The 20,745-nt window shown below is 41.2% G+C and overlaps 1 protein-coding gene across 10 annotated transcripts in view; it reads left to right on the forward strand.

The window, feature by feature from the left end:
* Positions 1–19,612, forward strand: part of Esrrg (estrogen related receptor gamma) — a 612,799-nt gene extending 593,187 nt beyond the window's left edge. For all 10 annotated transcript variants that reach the window (XM_075989429.1, XM_075989425.1, XM_075989426.1 and 7 more), the window contains 2 exons: positions 638–907; positions 15,729–19,612. In XM_075989429.1, the coding sequence (XP_075845544.1) occupies positions 638–907; positions 15,729–15,973 (515 nt within the window). In that variant the 3' untranslated portion in view covers positions 15,974–19,612. The remainder of the gene's footprint in view (positions 1–637; positions 908–15,728) is intronic.
* The last annotated feature ends 1,133 nt before the right edge of the window (positions 19,613–20,745 follow it).

Genomic DNA, 20,745 nt, shown 5'->3' on the forward strand with positions numbered 1-20,745 from the left:
TAATAAGTATGAATTGTAACTTTTTTCTTTGGCATGGAGGCTGGTAACCTAAGATTTCTCCTTTCTTTATATGCTGGTTAGTGTTTCAAGAGGAATCTACACTGACGTCAGCTGGGCTAAGTGGCCAGTTGCGAATGCTTATTTGGTTTTAATTCATCACACAACTGTTATGGAAACACACTTCTGAGTTTCTGTGTGTTACACAGTTTAAATTATTTTCTTCCACAGTATGTGTGGAGGATTATTTTAGCCTTCACCCTCCTCATCAGTACTAGTTTTTAAAAACCAGGTAGTTGAAGGTAACCAAAGATCCACCCCTCCTTTAAAGTTAGGAGTAGATAGGAAAGGCGGTGTGGTGGTGCTTTCTCTACAAACAAAGGAAAGAAAACCATCCCTCTATCTTGTTTCCCTGGCTGGGTTTGTGATTCTACCATTGCATCAACCAATAGGAGCCGGCTTGTGACTTCGACTTTGGGTTCACAAAATGATACTGGGATGGGGGAGTTAATGGCTTTTCCTAATCAGAGCACAGCATGGTTTTGAGCCCTGAGACAGACCTTGCCCATCCTAGGAAGCTCGGATTGCATTATGAAATTGTGGCTGTAGAGTAACTCGATCCACCCATCTTCCCATGCAGGCTTCTCCACACTGTCCCTGGCTGATCAGATGAGCCTCCTGCAGAGCGCGTGGATGGAAATCTTGATCCTCGGCGTTGTGTACCGATCCCTTTCGTTTGAGGATGAACTTGTCTATGCAGACGATTATATAATGGACGAAGACCAGTCCAAATTAGCAGGCCTTCTTGACCTAAATAATGCCATCCTGCAGCTGGTGAAGAAATACAAGAGCATGAAGCTGGAGAAAGAAGAATTTGTCACCCTCAAAGCGATAGCTCTTGCTAATTCAGGTCGGCATACCTATGTGGTCCTTGTTGTATTGTTAACGCTGTCAGTCTTCCCCGTTCAGGCTCTTCTCAGGGATTTGTGAGGTCCACTTGGTAAATTCTCTGTGAATCAGCAAAATTATAATCAGTGCAGCTTTCTAGTGAAAAGTTAGGAAGAAAAAGAAAGTTCCAGGGAGCGGCTTTTATTTCACTTGCTCCCGTAAGTGGTGACACTTTTACCACCCCGTGCATTTACTAATTTGGGCCATAGGTAAGCAGAAGGCCTTGAGGGACTCACACAAATGGGCACTCTTGGGACAAAATTAGCTCCATTGTTGTTTCTGTGTGAGGCAACGCCAGTGAGTTATGGAGAGACACCTCTCCTCTCAAAAAGGCCAGTTTTGCAATTGAGAAAAATACATGCTGTGTTGCCTCTTGGTTTTGTTAGGAAAGAACACTCTGTGGCTTATAGTCTGGAATTCTCTAGATACCAAATTCTGTTGAGAGCGCCCCCTGCAGTAAGGGCTAAGGAATAGATACTCCTTGCCTTTGCACAGGGGTGTGCTAAAATCAGGACACACTCTGGTAAGTAAAAGTCACTAGTACTTTGTAGTTCTCTCTTTGTGCCTCCCCTGATGCTACACTGTCTCTTTTAACATTTGCATAAAGTTCAGGATAGATCCCTCCTAATGACGGGCTGATCTTCAGATACCTGCCTGTCAATAATGGCTCTCAAGCCATGTAGCATTGACAGTCACACCGTGCTCTTTCTGGCTGCTTTTGTTTTGACCCTATCTTTGAACTTTATCTTGGTTGCTGGCCAGTAGTTTTCCCTTTAATTACAAGAAGGAAACTGTCAATAAAATCTGTTAAATGGGATGCAATGAGTGGCTTGAATGGGCGCTGGCTATTTGTTCAAATTCTGCAGTATTCAAGGTATTGACAGTTTGTTTTCTGGGGCCATATGTGACGATCAATCTCAGGCTGGGCTCAGCCGCGCTGAAAAATGAAAAAACAGATTGCTTTTGCTTACTTGTGGATGGCGACTTTGTGATGTGGCGCGGGCTGGCCAAGATGAGATCTTCTGCCCAAATTGCCCCCCTGAGAGCCGGGGATGCGTGACTGTTTTTAGAAATAATTTTTAATTGATTTTGTAATTAACAGTTCATCTACAATATTGATGCACGAATCCTTGGACTGATAGAAGGGAAATTGTTTTCAACAATGAAGTTGTACCTTCCTATTTGTCTTCATAATGGGCGTTAGCACTTCACAGGTTTAATTGTGAATATAACCCACTCCCAACCACACCATCCACCCTAGTTTCCCTTCCCTTTCCTGTGAAACTTAAAATATGATTTCTTGTGACCAGTGACCTTGTTTTTATGAACTCGTGAGAAACCCTGGCTCTGTTCTCTGAGGGTCCACGTGGAACATGAGATAGACGTTTTCTAAGAATAGTTTGTTTAACCTCCATTATATAGCATTTCTCCAGATTGGATGAAGGATTTCACAGTACTGGCTTTACAAAGAATTTTTACTGGATAATCATAAAAATAATTTTAACTGAAACCATTTATGAAATTTGTTGTTTTTCAAACGGAGTGAGCACATTTTGTATCTTTTTATGTTTCCAGTTGATTTTGTAAATTGTTGGTTAATTGTCAACCCTGAGCAATGCTAACTTTGTCATCCAAATCGCTATAAGTTGTCAACTGGAGATGTTCCAGGCATAATTTATGCCTAAGTATTCTAATTTAGGCTCCCTCAGATCCTTACTAAAAGTTTAATCATTGATACTTTTCAAACATGAATGCTCCAAACCCGTTCTGCTGCTGCCAGGCCAGGAAGGAACCTGCATTGCTGCAGTCACATGTGGTCAGAAGTCCTTATTTACTGTACTTGTTAATTTCTTGAATTTAAAACTAGAAATTTTTAAGACATTTCCTGCCTCACCAGACCTAGTTGCTGAGTAGCATGGCTTTTCAGAGGGTTTCTGCACCAGGTGATTCTAACATCTGTTTAGCTTCTTTACACCAAGAAAATTAATTGCATCTTGGTCCAAATCCTAGCCTTTTAGTTTGGGGTAACCTACTTAGAAAGTCATTTTCTTTGATACTTCGGATATAAGGTTATTTTGTTCCATTTGTTCTTTGACCATAATTAGGAGAACAGAAACAAACTTGTAGATTTATCTTGTTTGGATTCAATGTGAGTTTCTTAAATGCTTATGGGAACATTCATGTGAGTGTATCCAGTGCACACATCCCTGTGAGCATGTCCCTGTGAGAGCACCTGTGTGCACACATCCCTGTGAGAGCACCTGTGTGCACACATCCCAGTGAGAGCACCTGTGTGCACACATCCCGTGAGAGCATCTGGATACACACATCCCTGTGAGCATATGCTGACATTTTGCATAGATGTGCTAGAAAATGCCCACTTTTTCTTTTAGTACTCAGGAATTTTAGATTAACATAAATGAATTTTTATGTAAAAATTAATATTGTTTAGTAGAGACCTATGTGGCCTTTTCCTGCATGGCTGTTGATGTTAACAGATATCTCAGTTATCTCTCTTGTCTTATTTTAAACATCTTCTTTTATTCAATAATCATAAATATTGTGCTTGGCAAGCAGACAGTTTGATTCTTGATAAGGGATGTCATGCATTTTAGTGAGCTCATTTCATTCAAGTATAAATATGAATAAAATTAAGTGTTTTCTTTTTATTACTATATAATACTTTTAGAACAAATATCTGCAGATAGAATACTATAATTACTATTTTGGCCATCAGCTTAAACTCTGGAGTAACTCTAGCAACCTTGTAATTGAGGACTAAGTCTGGACGAATTGTGCACACATTGTGGAATTTGTAATGACAGAAGCAGTGACTTATCTAGGTGGTTGGAATGGGGTGGGGCCATGTTTAAGTAGGCTATTTGAATCCTCATGGAGGTTTGGCTTAGTGTCTCTCCATTATTTTTATTATCATCCCCTCATGGAGAATTTTGATAAGGTATTCCTTATAACTTGATAATTAAATAGCAATACGACAAATAAGTATTTGTTTATGTAGCATATATTTGGGAATGTTTTGTCTAGGGGTATGGTTTTCTATTCTGCAAGCCTGTATTTCCTCTGTTTCAGAGAACAAGGTTTAGACATGTAAGTAGTTTCATTCATTCATTCTTTTTAAATTTTGAAGTAGGTTCTTCTCATATAATACATCCCAACCCAGCCATGGTTTCCCCTCCCTCTTCTCCTTCGCTGTTTCCTAACTCCTCTCTCCTCCCAGATCCACTCCTCTGCCATTTCCTCTTCAGGAAAGAGCAGGCCTCCAAGACATGAGAGTAAAACAGGACAAAGTAGAGTACAGTAAGACAAGGCAGAAGCTATCTCATTGAGGCTAGACAAGGTAACCCAATAGGAGGAAAAGATTCCCAAGAGCAGGCAAAAGAGTCAGAGATATACCGGCTCCCACCCTCAGGAGTCCCACAAGAACACCAAGCTGACAGCTACAAGAGGTATGCAGAGGACCTGTGTGCAGACCCAGGCAGGCCCCATGCTTACCGCATCAGTCTCTGTGAGCCCATGTGAGCCCTGCTTATCTGATTCGGTGAGCTGTGATCTCCTGGTGTCCTCTGTCCCTTCTGACTCATGCAATCTTTTCTGCCTCTCTTACTCGGAGTTCCTCTGTCCCAGTGAAGAGAGATCTTGAACAGGGAAGTAAACAGTGTCCAATGTCACATAGTGACATAAATATTTGAAATGAGTTATAAAGGTGATGAGATTGTTTTGGTATGGGGGACATTGACAGAGACTGTATTTTAAAACCTCAAGATAGAAATATAGCATCTCCATGGAACTAAAGAATGAGAATAGATGTCATTAACAAAATCCTTTTCAACCTGCAGGAGCTACTGGTTTCTTACAGAACTTTAAAAATTTGCCCTATTTTATATGATATTCTAAAGATGACGTTAGTTAGTTGCTGGCCAAGAGTTTATATCCATCCATCCATCCATCCATCCATCCATCCATCCATCCAGAAATGCATATATTTATTTAATATTTTTCGGAGAACCTTATTGTATCCACCACTTTTTAAAAATTTCTCTTGGGGAATCTCCAAATGTGCCCATGGGGAGACACATTTACCTGAGACGAACTGGTGAAAACTGTAAGACAGAGAGTTGTAGTCACTGTAAGACAGAGCTGTAGTCACTGTAAGACAGAGAGTTGTAGTCACTGTAAGACAGAGAGTTGTAATCACTGTAAGACAGAGAGTTGTAGTCACTGTAACACAGAGAGTTGTAGTCACTGTAAGACAGAGAGTTGTAGTCACTGTAAGACAGAGAGTTGTAGTCACTGTAACACAGAGAGTTGTAGTCACTGTAAGACAGAGTTGTAGTCACTGTAAGACAGAGAGTTGTAGTCACTGTAAGACAGAGTTGTAGTCACTGTAAGACAGAGAGTTGTAGTCACTGTAAGACAGAGAGTTGTAGTCACTGTAAGACAGAGTTGTAGTCACTGTAAGACAGAGAGTTGTAGTCACTGTAAGACAGAGTTGTAGTCACTGTAAGACAGAGTTGTAGTCACTGTAAGACAGAGTTGTAGTCGCTGTAAGACAGAGAGTTGTAGTCACTGTAAGACAGAGAGTTGTAGTCACTGTAAGACAGAGAGTTGTAGTCACTGTAAGACAGAGAGCTGTAGTCACTGTAAGACAGAGTTGTAGTCACTGTAAGACAGAGTTGTAGTCACTGTAAGACAGAGTTGTAGTCGCTGTAAGACAGAGAGTTGTAGTCACTGTAAGACAGAGAGTTGTAGTCACTGTAAGACAGAGAGTTGTAGTCACTGTAAGACAGAGTTGTAGTCACTGTAAGACAGAGCTGTAGTCACTGTAAGACAGAGAGTTGTAGTCACTGTAACACAGAGAGTTGTAGTCACTGTAAGACAGAGTTGTAGTCACTGTAAGACAGAGCTGTAGTCACTGTAAGACAGAGTTGTAGTCACTGTAAGACAGAGAGTTGTAGTCACTGTAAGACAGAGCTGTAGTCACTGTAAGACAGAGAGTTGTAGTCACTGTAAGACAGAGAGTTGTAGTCGCTGTAAGACAGAGCTGTAGTCACTGTAAGACAGAGAGTTGTAGTCACTGTAAGACAGAGAGTTGTAGTCACTGTAAGACAGAGTTGTAGTCACTGTAAGACAGAGCTGTAGTCACTGTAAGACAGAGAGTTGTAGTCACTGTAACACAGAGAGTTGTAGTCACTGTAAGACAGAGTTGTAGTCACTGTAAGACAGAGCTGTAGTCACTGTAAGACAGAGTTGTAGTCACTGTAAGACAGAGTTGTAGTCACTGTAAGACAGAGAGTTGTAGTCACTGTAACACAGAGAGTTGTAGTCGCTGTAAGACAGAGCTGTAGTCACTGTAAGACAGAGCTGTAGTCACTGTAAGACAGAGAGTTGTAGTCACTGTAAGACAGAGAGTTGTAGTCACTGTAAGACAGAGTTGTAGTCACTGTAAGACAGAGCTGTAGTCACTGTAAGACAGAGAGTTGTAGTCACTGTAACACAGAGAGTTGTAGTCACTGTAAGACAGAGTTGTAGTCACTGTAAGACAGAGCTGTAGTCACTGTAAGACAGAGTTGTAGTCACTGTAAGACAGAGTTGTAGTCACTGTAAGACAGAGAGTTGTAGTCACTGTAAGACAGAGCTGTAGTCACTGTAAGACAGAGAGTTGTAGTCACTGTAAGACAGAGAGTTGTAGTCGCTGTAAGACAGAGCTGTAGTCACTGTAAGACAGAGAGTTGTAGTCACTGTAAGACAGAGAGTTGTAGTCACTGTAAGACAGAGAGTTGTAGTCACTGTAAGACAGAGAGTTGTAGTCACTGTAAGACAGAGAGTTGTAGTCACTGTAAGACAGAGTTGTAGTCACTGTAAGACAGAGAGTTGTAGTCACTGTAAGACAGAGTTGTAGTCACTGTAAGACAGAGAGTTGTAGTCACTGTAAGACAGAGTTGTAGTCACTGTAAGACAGAGAGTTGTAGTCACTGTAAGACAGAGCTGTAGTCACTGTAAGACAGAGCTGTAGTCACTGTAAGACAGAGTTGTAGTCACTGTAAGACAGAGAGTTGTAGTCACTGTAAGACAGAGAGTTGTAGTCACTGTAAGACAGAGAGTTGTAGTCACTGTAAGAGAGAGAGTTGTAGTCACTGTAAGACAGAGTTGTAGTCACTGTAAGACAGAGAGTTGTAGTCACTGTAAGACAGAGTTGTAGTCACTGTAAGACAGAGAGTTGTAGTCACTGTAAGACAGAGCTGTAGTCACTGTAAGACAGAGAGTTGTAGTCACTGTAAGACAGAGTTGTAGTCACTGTAAGACAGAGAGTTGTAGTCACTGTAAGACAGAGTTGTAGTCACTGTAAGACAGAGTTGTAGTCACTGTAAGACAGAGTTGTAGTCGCTGTAAGACAGAGAGTTGTAGTCACTGTAAGACAGAGAGTTGTAGTCACTGTAAGACAGAGAGTTGTAGTCACTGTAAGACAGAGAGCTGTAGTCACTGTAAGACAGAGTTGTAGTCACTGTAAGACAGAGTTGTAGTCACTGTAAGACAGAGTTGTAGTCGCTGTAAGACAGAGAGTTGTAGTCACTGTAAGACAGAGAGTTGTAGTCACTGTAAGACAGAGAGTTGTAGTCACTGTAAGACAGAGAGCTGTAGTCACTGTAAGACAGAGTTGTAGTCACTGTAAGACAGAGTTGTAGTCACTGTAAGTCAGAGAGTTGTAGTCACTGTAAGACAGAGAGTTGTAGTCACTGTAAGACAGAGAGTTGTAGTCACTGTAAGACAGAGCTGTAGTCACTGTAAGTCAGAGAGTTGTAGTCACTGTAAGACAGAGAGTTGTAGTCACTGTAAGACAGAGAGCTGTAGTCACTGTAAGACAGAGTTGTAGTCACTGTAAGACAGAGTTGTAGTCACTGTAAGACAGAGAGTTGTAGTCACTGTAAGACAGAGAGTTGTAGTCACTGTAAGACAGAGTTGTAGTCACTGTAAGACAGAGAGTTGTAGTCACTGTAAGACAGAGAGTTGTAGTCACTGTAAGACAGAGAGTTGTAGTCACTGTAAGACAGAGTTGTAGTCGCTGTAAGACAGAGAGTTGTAGTCACTGTAAGACAGAGTTGTAGTCGCTGTAAGACAGAGAGTTGTAGTCACTGTAAGACAGAGCTGTAGTCACTGTAAGACAGAGAGTTGTAGTCACTGTAAGACAGAGAGTTGTAGTCACTGTAAGACAGAGTTGTAGTCGCTGTAAGACAGAGAGTTGTAGTCACTGTAAGACAGAGTTGTAGTCGCTGTAAGACAGAGAGTTGTAGTCACTGTAAGACAGAGCTGTAGTCACTGTAAGACAGAGAGTTGTAGTCGCTGTAAGACAGAGAGTTGTAGTCACTGTAAGACAGAGCTGTAGTCACTGTAAGACAGAGAGTTGTAGTCACTGTAAGACAGAGAGTTGTAGTCACTGTAAGACAGAGAGTTGTAGTCACTGTAAGACAGAGAGTTGTAGTCACTGTAAGACAGAGAGTTGTAGTCACTGTAAGACAGAGAGTTGTAGTCGCTGTAAGACAGAGCTGTAGTCACTGTAAGACAGAGAGTTGTAGTCACTGTAAGACAGAGAGTTGTAGTCACTGTAAGACAGAGAGTTGTAGTCACTGTAAGACAGAGAGTTGTAGTCACTGTAAGACAGAGAGTTGTAGTCGCTGTAAGTCAGAGAGTTGTAGTCACTGTAACACAGAGAGTTGTAGTCACTGTAAGACAGAGAGTTGTAGTCACTGTAAGACAGAGCTGTAGTCACTGTAAGACAGAGCTGTAGTCACTGTAAGACAGAGAGTTGTAGTCACTGTAAGACAGAGAGTTGTAGTCACTGTAAGACAGAGAGTTGTAGTCACTGTAAGACAGAGAGTTGTAGTCACTGTAAGACAGAGAGTTGTAGTCACTGTAAGACAGAGAGTTGTAGTCGCTGTAAGACAGAGAGTTGTAGTCACTGTAAGACAGAGAGTTGTAGTCACTGTAAGACAGAGAGTTGTAGTCACTGTAAGACAGAGTTGTAGTCACTGTAAGACAGAGAGTTGTAGTCACTGTAAGACAGAGAGTTGTAGTCACTGTAAGACAGAGTTGTAGTCGCTGTAAGACAGAGAGTTGTAGTCACTGTAAGACAGAGAGTTGTAGTCGCTGTAAGACAGAGAGTTGTAGTCACTGTAAGACAGAGTTGTAGTCACTGTAAGACAGAGAGTTGTAGTCACTGTAAGACAGAGAGTTGTAGTCACTGTAAGACAGAGAGTTGTAGTCACTGTAAGACAGAGAGTTGTAGTCGCTGTAAGACAGAGCTGTAGTCACTTTAAGACAGAGAGTTGTAGTCACTGTAAGACAGAGAGTTGTTGTCACTGTAAGACAGAGAGTTGTAGTCACTGTAAGACAGAGTTGTAGTCACTGTAAGACAGAGTTGTAGTCACTTTAAGACAGAGTTGTAGTCGCTGTAAGACAGAGCTGTAGTCACTGTAAGACAGAGAGTTGTAGTCACTGTAAGACAGAGTTGTAGTCACTGTAAGACAGAGCTGTAGTCACTGTAAGACAGAGCTGTAGTCACTGTAAGACAGAGAGTTGTAGTCACTGTAAGACAGAGTTGTAGTCACTGTAAGACAGAGCTGTAGTCACTGTAAGACAGAGCTGTAGTCACTGTAAGACAGAGCTGTAGTCACTGTAAGACAGAGAGTTGTAGTCACTGTAAGACAGAGAGTTGTAGTCACTGTAAGACAGAGTTGTAGTCACTGTAAGACAGAGAGTTGTAGTCACTGTAAGACAGAGAGTTGTAGTCACTGTAAGACAGAGAGTTGTAGTCACTGTAAGACAGAGAGTTGTAGTCGCTGTAAGACAGAGCTGTAGTCACTGTAAGACAGAGAGTTGTAGTCACTGTAAGACAGAGAGTTGTTGTCACTGTAAGACAGAGAGTTGTAGTCACTGTAAGACAGAGCTGTAGTCACTGTAAGACAGAGAGTTGTAGTCACTGTAAGACAGAGAGTTGTAGTCACTGTAAGACAGAGCTGTAGTCACTGTAAGACAGAGAGTTGTAGTCACTGTAAGACAGAGAGTTGGATATTTTATCTCTGTTCTCCATCTGCTGTTTTTATACCACAAATGACTATGCTCTGTGTCTTAAATATCTGGGTACAGAAGACTCGGGACTCCAACTCTACCTCTAGAAACCTAAATCGATGGCTTTAAATTACTTTAGAATTGATGCCTACTTTTTTTTTTCCCTGTCTTCTGATAATTGTAACACCGTGTCCCATGGTATCTGTGAGGAAATAATTCTGAATTTTTTCCTTAAGCATGGTTATATAAAACGTAAATATTTTCAAGTTCCTTATGTAAAATGGAATAATGTTTTTATATAACCTACACCTGCTTGCTTTAGTAACTTATCTCTGGATTACTTATAATATGTAGTGCCAGGTAAATTCAGGTAAACGATTGACATACTGGATTGTATGGGAAACAATGACAAGGCAGAACACTATACATGTTCAGTGCAGACATAATTTATATCTTCATTTTTAAAATGTATTTGTGCTCTGTTCTGTAGGCATCAGAATTCTTAAATCAGTTTCATCAAGTGTACTACAAAGATATGGACAGAGCTCAGCTTGCTCTGGTAGCCCCAAGGAAGAATCTTTTTATTGACTTCTCTAGTATTGGTCACATTCCATAACTTAGAGCATCTGCACCCATCTCTCCATCCACCCATCTATCTGTCTACCATGTATCCCATCCATGTTTCTTTTCATTTTATCTTATGTTCTTGAGACACAGTCCCACTAGAGAGTTGAGACTAGCCTTGAACTCCTGATTCCCTATCTGTGAACTCAGGCATGCCCACTGTGCCAGGCCCTCCTTCCATCATAAAAGGCAGTGAAGTAGAAGTTAGTCTTCATCACATTGCTGTCTTCTGTCTATTTTGATGTTATTGGCCTGGATATTCCAAGATAATCTCCCACATGAAGATTTGATCTTAGTCACGTGCAAAGTTTCTTTTGCCCTATGAGATGACATTCATGGCTTCTAGGACGCAGGACTTGGACATACTTGGAACCAATTTTCAGTCTACCATAATGAATATATAAGCAAGGTCAAAAAAACAAGGACTGCAAAGTACTCAGGAACCCTTCCAGATGTCTTGTTACAGCCTGAACCCTCTCTCTTTCCTCCAGAGGAGCTGCTTTTAGAAAATGAGGAGCTAAATATAAACTATCGATTCAGATAGATGCACTGGATTCTATGAATGTAGCAGATATAGATGCGGGGGAAGTTAACTCTATCCTAAAGGGTAGCCCCTGTTGTCCTGTTACACACAATGGATTATTGTACATGCTGGTTCTTGCTACATTCTGGACTCAACACCAAGCATAGTCATATACTTCTGATACTCAGGCCTAGCTCAGAGTACAATCCGGGTACTGAGACAGCATTATTGAGAATGAGCTACAAACAGGAAGCCAGTTTTCACATTGGACTATGACGTCCTGAGTACCTGTGCCCACACCCACAGTTATAGGAAAGGCCAATGCTTTACTATAGTTAATCAATAAGTATTTGGTGATGGCTGGAAAAGTCTGAATTTTGCACCTATTGAAGTAGATATATCTTTCCCTGTTCTCAAAGTCAAAGAGTGGAATGACACCTTCCCTTGTAGTTCCATTCACAGGGTAAACTATTAAAATTTATGTAAGAGGAACTGGAGAGGTGGCTCAGTGAGTAAGAACACTGGTTTGCCCACCAAAGGACCCAGGCTCGAGACCCAGAACCCACATAGCAGTTCACAACCTCAGTAATTTAAATCTCAGGGAATATGATACCCTCTCCTGGCCTCTGCAGGCACTGCACACATGGTACACATGCAGGCAAAACAGCCATATACATTAAATAAATAAATTTAAAACATAATAAAAGCATTCTATATGGATAGCTATTAATGTAATCATTAAGGGTTAAAACACCATATAAGTAATAGTATATATCTTATTTGAACTTAGAATATACTTTGAAAGCTTAATTCTTTTTAATATATAATATATTAATATATAATTAATATGAAATCATCTTATTCAGTTGTCCTGAACCAAGCTTTAGGTGGAAGTTGTGAATCCATCCCCAGTACCTTTTTTTGGTGTAGTGATATTTCATTTGTATTTTAATTAATAAAGCTTGCCTGAACTTCAGAGAGTAAAAAAGCCCATGCTGATCAGCCGTACAGATCAGGCAGTGGTGACACACACCTTTAATCCCAGTGGCCAGCTAGTTTGCCATAGAAACCAGGCAGTAGTGGTGCACGCCTTTAATCCCAGTACTAAAGAGGAATATAAAATGAGAGGAGACAGCTTTCACACACAGTCTCATTCTGAGAATTCCTAAAGGCGGGATTGCCATTTCGGATTGAGGTAGAGGTAAGAGCCAATGGCTGGCTGTTTTGCTTTTCTGAACTTCAGGCATAACCCCAAGTTCTGTCTCCGGGTTTTTATTAATCAAACTTCTTTTTAGTCTTTGGGTTTTTTTTTTTTTTTGAGACAGGGCTTTTCTACATAGCCCTGGAGGTTGGTCTCGAACTCACAGAGATCCACCTGGCTCTGCCTCCTGTGTGCTAGGATGGTGTGTCACGACCATCCATCTCAGCACCATCAGCACCATGACTTTGAGTTAGTGACTCTGGGCTTGGGCCCAGGTATCCAAGTTCCTTTTGCTCTTTCTGTGCAGCCCCACCCTGTCAAGTTTGTTCATGAGTGGATGATACATTTACCTTGTTTCCATCCATTCTGGTTCTGGTACCTGTTGCCTTGGAAATGTACTTGCTATGAAACCAGTACCAATCTCCAAAGCCAGACCATAAATAATGCCACTTCTACTGCATCTGGCATCTGCATGTCCGCTCAGCCCACTGAAGAGAGCAGATTAAAGTTACAGAACCAGCACTTGAACCAGGGCCCCTAATGGAGATGAATATTTCCTTCAGCAGTCTGCCAGCTGAATCGTGGTCTAATTAAATAGTTCAGATTTAGTGAGTTTGCATTTAAAGTATTAGCAGATCTGAGAATGGGTAAAGCTAAAATGAGTTAGAATCTTTTCTGTAAATGGGAAGTTAAATTATCATAGTAATTTGATTAAATCATTTTTAAATCTCTCCAGCTAAATCACGGCCTTTAAAGAATAGTTTGAAGTCTTAATTGCTGTTTGTGAGCATATCGTTCTGCTATTTGTTCTCGCCTCATTTCCTGTGACATCCGCTCGTATATCTCCCTGGGCCAGGCCAGAGGAGCAGCTAAGGCAGAGCTGAGGGGAGGGTTGCAGCTGGCTTCCCATGTTTAACGACACACCTCGTAGAAAAGAAAAATATATTCTAGCTTCTTCTAGTAATTATTACCCTAACCAAATGAAGGAACTTGGAGACAGGTCTATTTCATTCTGTGTTTCTAATTAGTGTCTATATTTTATATTCATTCTATATTTCTATCAATGTCTGTATTTCTACTGATTAGCCCCGTCCCGCGTAAAGTAGCAGTCTTCATGCAATCAGAGATGTCATTGCTAGGACCACTGTAAAAAGTGTGGCTGAGAAAGTTGGAGGCGTTGGTGACATGAGCTCATAGAACAGTTCTCTTTCATTCATTGCAAAATTGCACGCTCTCTTCACTTTTACACATTCGAGAAGCTTTAATTTGATAAGAAAGGAAACCAAGTTTATGGACTAGGGAGTTAGTGAAATGCTTTTCATGCCGACATGAGGACCAGTGAACCATGCAAAGCCATGCCAAAAAGCCAGATAGGGTGCAAGAGTTCCTAATCCCAGTGCTGGGAGACAGAGACGGGAAGGCTTCAGAGATTCACTGGCCAGCCAGTTTAGCTGACATCAGCATATTTCAAGCCAGTGACAGACTCTATGTCAGAAAGCCACAGTGGACAATTCCTGAAGGTCACCCAGATGCACACACATGTACACTTACACACTCCAGCATGTACAACACACACACACATGTACACAAACACAGAAAACTAGTTTGAACTGGAGAAAGCATAGGCCTGGAATAGCTTATTGGGCTCTGAGTGGCTCCAACACAGCTGTGTCTCTACCTCGTCCCATTCCATTCTGGATGATGACCTCCTGGAAGTTGCCTCATGGCGTCTCCTGGCAATTAGCCTTTTACTTCCCGTATACTCTGTCATCTCCCAAGATACTTTCAGGTGGGAAGAAGGAACGAGAAGGGATGATAGCAAGATTTCCAGGTGAGGGTCTTGTGACCCTCCCTCATGTTCTTCTTCAAGAACATGTCAATCAGCTGGTCCCTTAGTGTTACCATAGACCTGAGCATCACTGTATTGTATTGCTCAGTAGTAGCCATGGTTACCATGCCTATTAATCTGAGCTCCATGGTAGCATCACCTTCTATCTGGAGGTAACAACACCATATGGCCATTATCTACTTAGTACAGATAGTGTCTAATTTACCATTAATATGGTAAAATGATTTTATATAACCCTGTACAAGAACACTAAAAATACTTTTAACAAACAGAAGGGGTATTCAACAGCATTTTGATGGTGATACTCATTTGCCCCAATTCCTTTGCTCATTTGTTGCTGTTTCATCTTATCACAAGTTTCTGTTTAGTTGTTGATTGGTGTCTGAGTTGTGTGAAACTTTGGGCTAACTAAATACATCTTCACAGTCAACATTCACAGAGAAAAGGGATTATGAAACACGAAGGTCCCCAGAGACTCCATTATGTGTAATTAACAGATAAACTGTCATCGGAATCAATAAAACGTGCTAAATGATTCAAACTTGTATATAATTAAGTGTTTTATTTTTTTTAATCCACATTTTACATTTCTCACAAGGGTAATTGCGACAATCTTGTTAACCCATTTTGTTCCTGGCGGAATTGGATTGTTAGATTAGTCAATTTAGGGGCAGAGTTCACTGTTACGAATGTGGAAAATATTTCACAACTCAAGGTTGAAAAACTATTTCAAGGCAGGGGAAATTGAGAATACAAGGACACTTTAATGTTTGGAATGCGTTTAAGATCTTGAAAGCATGAAAAAGCTATCGGGATGTCACTCTGTCTAGGGTGAGATTCTGTGTATCATGTGGAGTTGTTAATTATGACCCTAGTCATTAATTTTTTCCAACTAGAAATATGGGATTTTGTGGGAGGATTTGGGGTTTAAACTTTATCTCAGCTAAAATTTAGACCTTTTTCAATAATATTTGTATTTCTTCTTTGATAATTTCTTAAATTTTGATCATTTTTGTTCCTTTTGCCCAGCCATTTCCAAATTTTCCCCTGCCCCCTTACTCACCTGTGTTCTAAGTTCCTTGCTATAATTCTTTGTTAAATGAATACATGAAAAAGGCTTAGAGTCAAGTTGCCCAGATTTTCTGCTGGTCAATATGTAAGACATGCTGTAAACATGTGTCTATATCTACTTATGTATAGATAAAAAATAATTCCTTTCTTCTAAGCTCGTATCGGGGGTTACTAAGCAAAATTCAGGGGAAAACACAGATGTTAGAAATAAGACCTATGCAGCAGCTCTGACCTTGGGGTGACCAAGAGCACACAAATGTTTTGTTGAGAATGTTTTCAGATGTGTTCCTTTTGATATTGCTTTATGGTGTTTTCGGGGTGTGTGTGTGTGTGTGTGTGTAAATGTATGTGTGTGTGATAAACTACACTATTTGTGTGACTTTGATCTTACTGTTCTTGTGATTGCTGACATACTCTGCTTCCTTGTCCAGATTCCATGCACATAGAAGACGTGGAGGCTGTTCAAAAACTTCAAGACGTCTTACACGAGGCCCTGCAGGATTACGAGGCTGGTCAGCACATGGAAGACCCTCGCCGTGCAGGCAAGATGCTGATGACGCTGCCGCTCCTGAGGCAGACCTCCACCAAGGCCGTGCAGCACTTCTACAACATCAAACTGGAAGGCAAAGTCCCCATGCACAAACTTTTTTTGGAAATGCTGGAGGCCAAGGTCTGACTAAAAGCCCCCTGGGCCCTCCCATCCTGCACGTTGAAAAAGGGAAGAAAAACCCAAGAGTGATGTCGAAGAATCTTAGAGTTTAGTTAACAACATTTAAAATCAACAGAGACTGCACTGATATTTTAGCAGCAACTGTACGATGCAGCCTGTGGGTTCCGCCACAGCTTCCTGATAGGTTTCCTCGCCTTTATCCCACTGTTCCCTCTGTCCTGTTCCTGTCCCTCCCACTCTCCCTTGTTCCTGTTCTGACATTTTGCTTCTTTCATTAATGGTTCCCTTTCGCCTCCCTTGTCTCCCTCCTTTCTTCCCCCTCTCTCCCTCCCTTCCTTTTTTCTTTCCCCCTTTTTCTTCTTCCTTTCCACCTCCCCCTTCACTCTCTATGTCCAATGCCTCTAATTGCAAGGAACATTTCTTTCAGCTCCTTCATCTCTTTCCCTTTCTCGTCCTTCCCTGTCTTTCCCTTTTCTCCCCCTCTGCCGCTGAACTCTTAAATGCGGTCTCTAACTGGAGAGAGATGGAAGCCAGCCCTGCCAAAGGACAGAGATCCATAATATGGATGCCCGTGAACTTGTCATGAACTGTGACATCCCCAGTGAGTAAGGAATCAAAGAGAGAACCGTACCTAAAAGTACAGTGCAACCCAAGCGAATCGACTTAGCGCAGTAGTAGATTCCACGGGGCAGCCTCCTATCAGACGACTTAAGCAGCGGCCTCGGCTGCTTCTCCTTGCTTTCTCATCTAGATCAGTTACAGCCATTTGATTCCTTAATTCTTTTGTCAAGTCTTCCAGGTATTGGTTAGTTTAGCTACTATGTAACTTTTTCAGGGAATCGTTTAAGCTTTATTCATTCATGCAATACTAGAGAGAGGTAAGGATACCGCAACTTTGCGCTGGCTTTGAACAATTGAACACTGATGAAGGACAAATGAACCCTGAAGGAAGATTTTTAAAAATGTTTCGTTTCTTCTTACAAATGGAGATTTTTTTGTACCAGCTTTACCACTTTTCAGCCATTTATTAATATGGGGATTTAACTTAACTCAAGCAATAGTTGAAGGGAAGGTGCATATTACCACGGATGCAATTTATGTTGTGTGCCAGTCTGGTCCCAAACATCAGTTTCTTACATGAGCTCCAGTTTGCCTACATGTTCACTGACACCAAGGATTAGATTACACCTACCGTGATGCCAAGCGGTCACACCCACGAGCACTGCACGTGGGATCCCTATCCGTAGAATTAGCACCAGTACACCTCCCCTCTGGGAGGGACAGTCGCCATACGATTTCTAGCTGCCCTCGTGGTTAGGAACGAGATGCTGCCTGGACGCAGTTACAAACTCTGTCTCAGAAGGAGCTCTGAGCCAATATCATTTCAGAGGCAATAAGGCTAACGCCAGAATTCAAGCAACCCAATCATCAAAGACAGCAGACGCCTGACCAAATTCTAAAACCTAATCCGGAGGAGTTGATTCTCTTAGGAATGATTGCTTAAATTAACCTGCAGTTTTGTTTCGTTCCTCTGTTCGTTTTTTACCAAGAGCTAAGCCAATCCACGTGCTTTCCAAGCCGTGTGGTCACAGCGTGAAAGTCGCTCGGTTTCAGAACTGGAACCAGGTGTAATCTAACGAAGAAATCAGATGCCCCCCTCCCGGAACCTACAGTCGCCGAATAACCAGAAAACAGTAACCTCCATAGAACGCTTTTACCAATGGACCAGTGTTAGTAGCTGCTCTCTGTATCTGTGGACAGTCTTACTCTATGTACACAGATGTAATTAAAGTTGTACTCCTAACAAAAGACTAGTTCAGCTTCCATGTTCCATGTTTGCTACGCTTTTCGGGACTTTACGTTGCATTCAGAAACTGTCGTCTTGTTCTCGTGGTGTTTGGATTCTTGTGGTGTGTGCTTTTAGACACAGGGTAGAATTAGAGACAGTATTGGATGTATACCTTCCTCAGGAGACTACAGTAGTATATTCTACTCCTTACCAATAATAAAAGAGATTGAAACTCCAAACCAGTATTCACTATGATCAGACACACATCGAAATCATAATAATATTTTCAAAACAAGGGATAATTTCTCTAACGGTTTATTATAGAATACCAATGTATAGCTTAGACATAAAGCTTTGAATATTCAAGAATATAGATAAGTCTAATTTTTAAATGCTGTATATATGGCTTTCACCTGATCATCTCTCGGATGTTGTTATTAACTCGCTCTGTGTTGTTGCGAAACTTTTTGGTGCGGACTTGCTTCCAAAACTATTGCTACTTTGTGTGCTTTAAGCAAAATACCTTGGGCTGAGGATGCCTCAGCCCCGTGCTAGGAATACTGTGTATCTATCATTAGCTATATGGGAATATATCGTAGATTGTGGTTCTCAGTAGAGAAAGTGACTGTAGTGTGAATCTAGGTAAATCATCATTAGCAATTCATTCAGGTGGTCAATAACTTGAAATTGATAGCTCTGATAAGTTTAAAATAAAATTGGCAAATCCCTGAACAACCATCAACAGAAAATACAACTCCTGGGAGGATAAAAAGGTGCTGATCCTGTAAGATTCTTTTATCATGTAAGTGTTTAAAAACATTATTTTCCAGAAGGTTTACGCAGGGACTAAGTTACTACTGTGCAGCTGTGTTGTGTATGCAGGTGGAATAGAGTGTAGCTACCGTTCCGCTGTATCACACTGACGTATCTGGGCTGCAGAAGTCAGAGCCTGCAAGTGTACATGTGAGACAGAGACGCATTTGCAAAATGCAGTACAATGTGTAGTCCTCAGTTTAGAAGATTTGGCTTTTCCAAACAGCAAATATCTCATAACTAAGGGGGAAAAAAACATCTTAAAATGTAGATCTGAAAGAAATGCTCAAGCTCTAGGGCAAACACCCATTTGCACCTTGCTCGAGCAAAGTTTAAGTTTTCTCAAGTTTCAGGCAAGACCGTTTCGTTCATGCCAAGTGTCAGGAAATCACCAAGGTGTATGTTTTAGCTGTGCGATTTACAGTTTTCTCTTTCTTTTAGCTTTGTTCTTATTTAAAGCAATATGATTGTGTTGACTCCTTGTAGTGACACTCGTGTTTAATCAAATCAGATTGTTGTATTTATTCCGCTATTTTGCATTTAAATGATGACATAAAAGATATAAAAAATTTAAAACTGCTATTTTTCTTATAGAAGAGAAAATGGATGTCGGTGATTGTATTTTAATTATTTAAGCATCCCTGTTTACCTGCCTGGGACAACATTTCATGGCAGTCTTATGTGCAAAAGATCGTAAATGGACAAAACAAAATTTAAACTGCTTACAATGATCCAGGAGTTGCATTATAGCCAGTAGTGAAAATAATAACAATAATAATTATTAATAATAATGAAACCATGTCTATAGCTGTAGATGGGCATCACATCTGTAAAGCAATCAATTGTATATTTTTGTGATGTGTACCATACTGTGTGCTCCAGCAAATGTCCATTTGTGTAAATGTATTTATTTTATATTGTATATATTGTTAAATGCAAAAAGGAGCTATGATCCTGTGACTCCAATCAGTTCAGATATGTAACTCAAATTATTATGCCTTTCCGGAGGATGGTAGAACAATATTAAACAGGCTTCCACTTTTCGCGCTCTTTTGTACTGTGTTTCTTTCTCCCCGCGCTAAAGAAACAAACGGATCAACAGCGCCCTTTGTTGCCGCCACTCAAAGAGTAGCTCTGAGGACCCGGTCCCTAAAAATAAAGTAGGACTTTAAGTAAGAGCTATATAAAGGCCTGTCAGAATGAATTCTAGGGTGCCAAGAGACATTTTGCATATTTAAGGGTATGCAAAGTGTCTCGTGGCACATTAGAATTCCTTCTGACAGGCCTTTATATAGCTCGTATTTAATCTTAAGCAGCCCCTGCTTTACTCAAAATCATCGCCTCCGTGTCAATGTCAAAACAGAAAACTTTCCCCTATTTTAAGATCACATTAAAACCTGTGAGAGATATCTATTATTTCCTTCTATCAACAGTTACATCGAGCTCCCGGGCTGGCACACAGAGCTCTGGGAAAGCCTGCCTTTTGTGGAGAGATTCACAGCTCAGCCCCTGACCAGCGCTCCTGGCTGCGAAGTCTTGGCAGAGCCCTGGGATCCAAGCACAGGGAGGAGGCTGTCTCGGAATTCAGGAGGGTTAAACAGCACTGTTGACAGCAAATGACCTTTTACTGCCCTCCTGCTTGGGGCCAGCTTGGAGCTTCCCCTGGATCCTCCTGGAGCCATCACCAAGTGCTAATATGCTTGTTCTCACTGCGCCTGCCTAGCCTGTTCTTTATTTACTCTCCCCAGCCTGAGAGTGCTTTGTCAGTGAGCTTACCCACCTCTCAGAGGAGACTGGTTCTCCTTGGAAACACGGTCATGACACAAAGGCCACTAACTAAACTGGGTGTCTTTAGCACCACACGATTACCTAGCTATCAAGAAAGCTCAGAGTCCCCTGTGCTCTCTTAATATCTGTCGAGGGGTAAAAGCCCGACGTAGTATTTCAGGGTCATATTTTAAAGTCTTGAGATGTTGCTGTATTTGTGTCAAATACCTGAGAAGCAGCATTCAAACTAAGTCGTGATCCCCGGTCTGCCTTCTCCAGCAGAGTTCCTCTTTTTAAACATATGTGAGGCACACTTCTGTACTTTAAAAACCCAAACATTTAAATTCTCTTGCTCTTTCATAACCTGTAATCACAAGACAGCTTTTGTAGCACAGACATTTATCATGGC

Source organism: Microtus pennsylvanicus, chromosome 10 (assembly GCF_037038515.1).
Source record: "Microtus pennsylvanicus isolate mMicPen1 chromosome 10, mMicPen1.hap1, whole genome shotgun sequence".
In the NCBI taxonomy this organism is placed as follows: domain Eukaryota; kingdom Metazoa; phylum Chordata; class Mammalia; order Rodentia; family Cricetidae; genus Microtus; species Microtus pennsylvanicus.